At 39.7% G+C, this 8,991-nt stretch overlaps 1 protein-coding gene and 1 pseudogene across 1 annotated transcript in view; one reads left to right on the forward strand and one right to left on the reverse strand.

The window, feature by feature from the left end:
• The window catches only part of LOC107741181 (MICOS complex subunit MIC27-like), a 7,080-nt gene extending 5,993 nt beyond the window's left edge, over nucleotides 1-1,087 (forward strand). The window contains exon 9 of the mRNA XM_016553794.1: nucleotides 453-1,087. Within this exon, the coding sequence (XP_016409280.1) occupies nucleotides 453-541 (89 nt within the window). The 3' untranslated portion in view covers nucleotides 542-1,087. The remainder of the gene's footprint in view (nucleotides 1-452) is intronic.
• Nucleotides 1,088-1,331: 244 nt separating this feature from the next.
• Nucleotides 1,332-8,555, reverse strand: LOC107741182 (uncharacterized protein CXorf57 homolog; annotated as a pseudogene).
• Between the last annotated feature and the right edge of the window lie 436 nt (nucleotides 8,556-8,991).

The following is an 8,991-nucleotide window of genomic DNA, read 5'->3' on the forward strand; positions in this document are numbered from 1 at the left end:
GCTTCGACGGCTTTCAGCCTCACCCTGCTTCATTCTACTACATTAATAAATCATTAGCTCATCCATGAACATGATTTCTGCCAGAGTCCCGTCGGATTGCATCGGCTGTGGGGATGAGGACGACAACTCCCATGATTCTACACTCAGTCATGGCGTCATCAAACTACACCTTTGTCTCTTTGTTTATTTTGAACATGCGCCCTCTAGCGGCGAAAAATTACATATTGTGCCTTTAATTTCTTCAAAAAAAAACGTACCGACTCCAAACCTTTGAACGGTATTGTGTTATGATCAATACCAGTTTGCTTCCACCATGTTTCTTTAATTATGACATTGTGGTGGCATATGCATATTCATGTTTATGTTGTAAAAACAGTAATTCTTACATGACTTGGCAGCATAAGCACTTCTCTTCTCCATATTCTAAAACCCACCGTCTCTTTCCATTCTAGTGAAGTCAAGTTTTGTTCCTGACCCATCTCTGCTTGACCACGGCCAGTCTAATCCAGAGGATGCAGACATGTACAGCACACGGAGCTGAATGAGTAACTGCAGCAGAGAGAAAGATGAAGGATATAATGAGATGTTTTAATGTGCCATGATTCCAGCAGCGTTTGATCGGTTTGTGATTAGGACATTCATGTTTTACCAATGATGTGGAAGAAGGTAATGTTACGCTTTTCTTTTTGTACTGCCTCACACTTATGAGAAGTTTCTTACCTCAGCAGGGATATCAAACACACACAAGGCCACATTTCTTTGTTAACACACATTATCTACATTTTGTTGACGCTATGGAGAAAAACCCAGGGTAACAGTATTTTAATAAAAAGCCTGTGGTCCCTTAGTTTAATCTCCAGATTTATTTCTGACCTCAATTCCTGTAGCAACAGGAATTTTGTGCTTATTTTATACTGTGATAAAAATTACATCGAAAACGACCACACAAAAAAACATTTTTTATATGATCAAAAACATTTGATGTATACACGTATTTTCTAAAATACATTTTACAGGGGTTAGGAGTAAATATATCAAGCCTTATCTACATAGTTAGACTGTCTATTTGTTTGAAATTGAAAAAAAAGAGACTAAAATAATCTGTCAGAACTTCTGATAACAGCAGTTAAATCTGTCATATTTCAAAATATTAGTTCATGCTGCATCTTTAGTTTCGATGTTTCAAATGTGACTCAATTGTAGGGTTGTCCAGCACCATTTTGGACAGTATCTCTCAAAGGGCACTAATGGGTTTTTGTTAAAAGGTTTAATTTATGCTGTCTTTACATGAATCTTTGTTGCCTGTGCAATAGAAAAGCATTTTGTTTGAAATTGAAAAAAAAGAGAGACTAAAATAATCTGTCAGAACTTCTGATAACAGCAGTTAAATCTGTCATATTTCAAAATATTAGTTCACGCTGCATCTTTAGTTTCGATGTTTCAAATGTGACTCAATTGTAGGGTTGTCCAGCACCATTTTGGACAGTATCTCTCAAAGGGCACTAATGGGTTTTTGTTAAAAGGTTTAATTTATGCTGTCTTTACATGAATCTTTGTTGCCTGTGCAATAGAAAAGCATGAGATGAAAATAAAGGTATTTAAAAAATGTTTTTGAGTTTATTTTTCTAAAATGGTTCCTGAAATTACAAACAACAGGTTGGAAGCTTATATTATTAATACAAATACAAAACAACTTTCTGGCCCATTTACACATAAAATCCAGTCCCTAGTTTTCCAGTCCGCTAAAACAACTGAACTCAGATCAGAACACACTGATATCAAGCCCAGCATGTTTGTCATCTGACTTGCACAGGGCTTTTTTCTTTGCATGATGATTTTCATGATGTGTGGCGTCTCATTGTGTGCCATCGGGCTGGCAGATGTCTGCTGTCCTGTAGAGTTTGGAGCAAATAATTTCTACCCTGCGTTCTCCGAGCAGACAGAGATCAAGAATACACACCACACGCTCTGACTCAAGCTGTGGGGCAGAACTCATCAATGACCCTGGAGAAAACACACACACACACTTTAGTGCTACAGTAAGTCATTGTGACTCCGGTTATTCAGCAGAGATTGAGAATGTGAACAGAACAGTAGAACACACACACATACATACCTTGTGTAGGGCAGCTACCATCTGGCTGAACACACCGTCGTCCTGTTGATATGCAGGACAGCAGTGAGTTGTCATGCTGAGTGTGCGGCACTCCAGCAGCTCGGGGGTCATCAGGGGAGACAACAGGCACAAACAGAACATCTACTGCAGCCGTTTGATTCAGCCCTGAGAGAAGAAGAGAAGCCCAGTTATCACCTCAAGCTATAGCTCCGTTCCACAACATGGTGAGCTGCAAGTGCTGTTCTTACCTAGAATTGTGAGTGTGAAGTAACCGGTGCAGGCCACAGGTGTGTGCGTGTGCGTCTGTGAGATGAGATCGGGCGTCCATCTGGCTGGGCTCAGGTTCAGGTGATGTAGTAGAACTTCTCTGTCATCAAAGTGGAATTTTTCCGGAACGCTTTCCTGATCGAGTCTACCACAGCAAAAGTGATCGGTCACTTGCTGTTTCACTAACGGCTAGACTCTACTCTCCCATAATGCAGTGGGGTGGCTGGCAGCTTGCTGTAAGCCTGGGACTTGTGATGTCTGGTCAATCTCTTTAGAGAAAAAAAATTAAATATTACAATACCATTCAAAAGTTTGAGATCAATAAGATTTATTGATTTTAAAAGTCTCTTAGCTCACCATGACTGCAGTTATTTGATCAAAATACAGTCATATTTTAATATCAATTTTAAAGAACTCTCTTCTGTTTAATGTATTTTAAAATATAATTTATTATGTCTCTATGTCCCCATGTTATTTTATTATATATACTTGTGTCAGTGATGTTTAGAGGGTACAATACCTTTTCCTACCGCTGACTGTCTAGCTGATATGTGTTCGTCTTCAACCTCAGATTCCTCTGACTCCAACTCTCCTTCATCCCGTCGCTCTTCTTCCTCCTCTTCATGAGAGGTAAGGCCCGCCTGCCTGAGGGACCAATCAGAAGGGAGATTTAAAGAAATCTTCTGGCAAGCAGTCAATTTTAGTACCTCAGTTAAAAAAAATAATTTACCTAATTAAATAATAATTTAATTTATTATAAAGAATAATTTACATTATGCATTTATGATGGAAGTGTATAGGGCAAGGCACTGAAATTTAAATAAATGTACATTCTATTAGAAATTTAAATAAATGTATATTAAATATACAAGTTTCAAGTTTTCAACTGCAGAATGAATATACATCAAATGAAATTTCTGTCACTCTGACCTGTTTGAATCTCAGTAATAGCTGGGTGGAACTTAAAACTACAACAGGGAGGTTTTCAGATTAAAATACACAATATTTTAGAGGAAAATATATAGATGTTCTATTATTACTAGTATGCTGAATTATACAAAAAATATGAAATTCTGCCCAATTCATGAATAGGCTGAAGTGAGTCTAAGTATAATGTGCTTAGATTACCTGTTGGACTGCATTTTGGATCTGGTGAAATACTGCCGATGCACTCCTCTGAATAAAGAGGGAAAAATATTTGTGACACATTAATGATATCAAAAACATTTTATACACAGTATTTGCACAAATTAAGCAATATTCATTCAAACTCATTTCCACACCTGCCAATGGTAAGTAAACCAGCCATAAATGCCTTACCTGCCAAGAAACAGTATTTTGCATGGTTTTTATTGACACATACATTTTTGCCCTTTTGACTGGATTTGGCTTTAGAATTTTCCTTAAATATTTAAACCGCTTTTCAAAACTTTGAGGTAATTTATAATTAAAAGATTCCCATTTCAAATAACTTTTACCTTTCTATTCATCAAAGAATCATGAAAAAAAAAGTATCATGGTTGTATCAACTGTTTTCAACACTGATAAAAAAAAAAAGTTTTCTTGAGCACCAAATCTGCATATTAGAGGTAGGCAGTTAATAATGAACAATATCATCATGGATTTGATACACAAATCCAATGGCCACTGGTGAAGAATGCCTTCCTTACCTTGAGCCTGTCTGCACTCTCCTGCGTTTGGGTGAGACTGTAATGTCAGAATCAGGTGAGGTTGAATCCATTTCTCTCTGTGTCAGAGTCATCTCCTCCATTGTGGAGGGAGGAATGGCAGCTCCAGTGTCACTGACTCCTCGTACGGACACACCCTCCTGCAGTAATGACATCACACCGTTGTTATTTTTGTGAGCACATTTTCAGAAATGTACAGGGAAATAACATACTATCCTTATGATGGCTGCTTCAACTTGATTGTGTTGTACAGACCTGTAGTTCACTGAGTGGTGTTTCAGGTTGTGTTGGCCATGTGTGGTACTGCACGGCAGCCAAGTAACCCTGTACAGCCACTCTCCTGTGCTCCCTGTACTGCAGACTCTCCAGCTCCCCCTTCAGATCAGCCACTGCTGTAATTGGCTCATCTACAACACACAGGAATTCATGTGTTTAGTGCAGGGTTCCTCAAATCTTGCCCTGGAGGGCCAATGCCCAGCAGAGTTTAGCTGCAACCCTAATCAAACACACCTGAGCAAGCTCATCAAGGTCTTCAGGATCCCTGTCAATATCAGAGGTAAGTGAGTTTGATCAGGGTTTAAGCTAAACTCTGCAGGGCAGTGGCCCTCCAGGACCGGATTTGAGGAACCCTGGGTTAGTGTTTCGTTAAATCATAGTTCACCCAAAATCACAAATTTTGTCATGATTTACTCACCCTCATGTTGTTCCAAACCTGTATGAATTTTTGTCTTTACAAAAGAAGATATGTTGAAGAATGTAGGTAACCAAACAGTTGCTGGTAGCCATTGACTTCCATAGTATTTTTTTCATACTATGGAAGTCAATGGGTACCAACTGTGGTTACCAAAATTCTTCAAAATATCTTCTTTTATGTTCCACTAAAGAAAGAAATTCATACAGGTTAAGAACAACTTGAGGGTAAGTAAATGATGACAGAATTTTTGGGTGAACTATCCCTTTAACATTACATATAGTCTTAGAACAATTCTGGAGTCTTCTGAACATTGAAAATCAAAAAAACTCAAGACTGTGTGTGATGATCTCAGTCGCAATACTGTTTAAAATTAAGGGGGCTAAATCTTACTGTTGCTGTTGGTGGTTGGTGTGAAGGTGGGTAGCGCAGGAGGGTAGCAGTAATGTCCTCCAACCGCAGTCCTCCGCAGCATGACACTGTCTTTCAGTGTCTTAGTCCACTGAATGAATGCTTTAACTTTTGGCTCATTGACATAGGGCTGCTTTTTATGACAGTGCTTTTTATGACAGCCTGTGAAAGCACACACACAAACATCTAAATAAAGCTGAGCCGATTATGGTTATCTATGACCTCACTGACTGATTGAATGATCTGGCTGAAATCTACCTGTGACGAAGAGCTGTGTTTCTGTGCTACTGGTCAGATACACAGAACAGCCCGTCTGACATACTCTCATCTGAGTGCACACCAGATACGTCACTGCAGAGGAAGAGAGAGAGAATCAAATAAGGTAATGTAGCATAAGAGGAATACAACGAATGTGTACATGGACTGATGTTTACTTGGGCAGATGTTGTTGAAGATCTCTGGCTGGGATGAGGAGAAGATCTCCAGGATAAAGGGAGAGTCAGTTGTCCCATCCACTGCATGTACCCAACGATATGCCCAGAACTTCTCAGGTCCTGACACACACACACACACACACACACACATGCAGATGTAACAGTGTTTTGACCAATTCCCAACCCTAAGTAATAGTAATAGTAATAACGCAGCTTATATTAGCAAGCACTACTACTGACAACCAGCTGTTTAATAAAAGGCTATACACCTGTCATTTCCTTACTCCTAATTCGCTCAACCCGACCCACGTATGTCACTAGACCAATGATGTCACAGGCTTGGTTATTGTTCATCGAGACCACCTCTGACCTGATCACAGGGAGCGGTTTAGAAAATTGTTGTTTGGCTTCATGACAAACAAACATGTATTGTAAACAAGACAAATGCAGTAACATAAAGGTATTACAAATTAAAACCATGCAATTAAAAATGCAATAAAATAACACATTAGTTTTTAGCTATGTTTTGCATATTTGCATTTGACACATACACACACTGATTTATGCTACCATTCAAATGTTCGGGATCAGTAAGATTTTGTTTTTGTAAAGTTTTTGAAAGACGTCTCTTATGCTCACCATGGCTGCATTTATTTGATAAAAAAACCCAAAAAAAACAGTAAAAACAATATTGTGAAATATTATTACAATTTAACTATTTTCTGTTTTAACATATTTTAATATGCCTAAATGTAATTTATTCCTGTGATGGCAAAGCTGAATTTTCAGCAGCTATTACTCCAGTTTTCAGTGTCACATGATCTTTCAGAAATCATTCTAATATGCTGATTTGCTCTGCCTAATATTTTAGTGGAAACTGTAATATTTTTTCCAGGATTCTTTGATAAATAGAAAGTACAAAATAACAGTATTTTTTTAAAAATAGAAATCTTTTGTAATATTATCCAGTCTTTACGATCACTTTTTGAACAATTTAATGTATGCTTGCTGAAAAAAGTTTATTATTATTTTTATTTTTTTTCCACACAAAAAAATTACTGACCCCAAACTTTTGAACAGTAGTGTACATTCTTGCGGGACATCTTGGATTTGGCCATAATGCCACCTGAGTGTAATAACTCAAAATGTGAGAGCAGAATGCTCTGAAAGTTTAAATAAATCTGTGTACCTTGTGGCAAAGTTGTATGGGACATCAGGCAGACTCCACTGAGGCTGAACACTTTTTGGTGGAATCACTGTCACTACAGATGCAGGACTTCGAGGATTCAGGCTGATCTCTATAACCCACAGAACAACCATAAACAAAGAGCTGAAATAGTTCAACATTTTTGGGAAATGGTCCAATATTGAACCTGTATAAAACAAACCTAGCTGAAATTGCAGCATATGAAAGCTAGCATTGGAAAAGCTCTGGAATCCATACCAATGAAGTGGAAAGTCATAAGAAGTCACGTGCGGATATGTGGTCTAGACCGGTTCTGATAACTGTGTTTCAGCGAGTACTGCTGCAGATATAGAACCGAGCCAACTGTCAGTCTGTTGAACCATTCAGGACAAAGATCATTCCATACAACCAAGGACATGACGCCACTCTGATCAGCCACCTCACAGTACACCTGAAAGAGTGAAAGAGATCATAGCCCTGAAATAATCATGCACTGAAATAATGAATTGCTGCAGACAAAATGATCCTTTCTCGTTGACTCACCTGAAATGGGAAGTCAATGTTTTGTCCTGGTTTTCCATAGTACCGTATCCTGGACCTGTGCAGAATTCGGACCAGCAGTGGGAGAGGCCGCCTGGAGCTGTGAAAGAACGCTTCCAGATCCGCGAGAAGAGTGATTCTAGACACTGATACACAGAAATACAACAACATTAACAATATATAAAAGAAGATAACACTCCTATTACACAACACATTATGTGCAGCTTTAGTGATCATACTAAATAAATTAAAAAATTCTTGCTGACAAATGGGCAAAGCCTAGTGGTTTGAAGGATAGTGGCAAAGATGGATAAAGAATTAAAATTAATTCGGTTTTGGGGCCTGCACTGTGGAATTAAACAGAGTTTTTAAACTTCTGAAAAGAACATGATCTCATACCATCAATGACCACGTCTGGCGGTGGGCTATAAGAAATCCACACGCTTCCATAAGGATCGTCATTTATCCACAGTGGTAAATAATACTTTCTGCTCAGCTGCAGAGGTCCATCGGACCGGGTCACATGGTCCTGACACCACTCCGGGATACTCCCCACGTCTTTAATGGACAGAAACCTCTCCGGGAGCTCCGCGACGCTGTGGATGCTGTCTATCCTAACGTAACTGTGACTCAGCTTCGTCTCATCGTGGACTATTGACAGCTGGGACACCAGGACCCCGGTACCGCAGCGCAGCGAGCCCGTCCGGACCCACTGGCTCAGACTGTCCGCCAGCTGACACTTTATCCGCCATCGGCCGTCCGTGACCGTCAGGTCGTAGCTGTAGCTCTCAGCGGCTGGGTGCTGTACGCTCAAGTACCGGTCCAGAGCGATGACAGCCAGGCACAGCGGGCTGGTGAGGGTCAGGGAGAGAGTGTGCGCGGACCGCAGCTGCTCAAACACCGCCTGAAGAGCAGAACCGGACCCGCTGTCACTGTGATCCGCTGGACCTGCCATCACTGAAACCAGAGATTTGAACGTCCAGATCCGGACTCAAACCCGGAAACTCTACATGACACGAACCAGATCCGAAATAATGACGTTTAGGTTTATGAGAGTGACTGTTTATAGGAGATAGACTTGCTGAGATTAGTCATTTAGCTTGCTTATATGGAATATACACGGCATTACTCATTTACATTTTGAAATCATATACGTTTATACGATTTTATTGCTCATGAAGTCAGCTCGAGCCTCACGGAATGTAAACAAACTCCAAGCGCGCGCCGAGTTCGTGTTTCTTCTTCCCGAGCAACAAAACATCAAAAACAAGCCACACCACCACCTACAGGCACGGAGGAACCAACAGCGACACCTAAATTCTATGGCACCCACCTTTGTATGGAAGCATATAAGGTAGCGAAATTCAATTTAAAATGCAATATGCAAAATGGCAATGCAATATTCAAAATGGCAACGCAATATTCAAAATGGCATTGTATTTCTGTATTTAAATTTACATTTTCCATTACCCATACGTGCAAAGTTTGGTGCAAAAGTAAAATGAAAATTAAATTATATAATTTACATTTGCCATTTCCAACAGCAGGGGCGGATTTAGTGAATTGGGGGCCCCAGGCAAAATATAGTAATGGGGCCCTATACATTTGCACACATTTTCCTAGATCAACCTTGAGGTTCCATTTTGTTGTTTTCAGCG

The sequence above is a fragment of the Sinocyclocheilus rhinocerous genome, unplaced genomic scaffold (assembly GCF_001515625.1).
Source record: "Sinocyclocheilus rhinocerous isolate Xijiao unplaced genomic scaffold, SAMN03320098_v1.1 scaffold615, whole genome shotgun sequence".
NCBI classification, from domain to species: Eukaryota; Metazoa; Chordata; class Actinopteri; order Cypriniformes; family Cyprinidae; genus Sinocyclocheilus; species Sinocyclocheilus rhinocerous.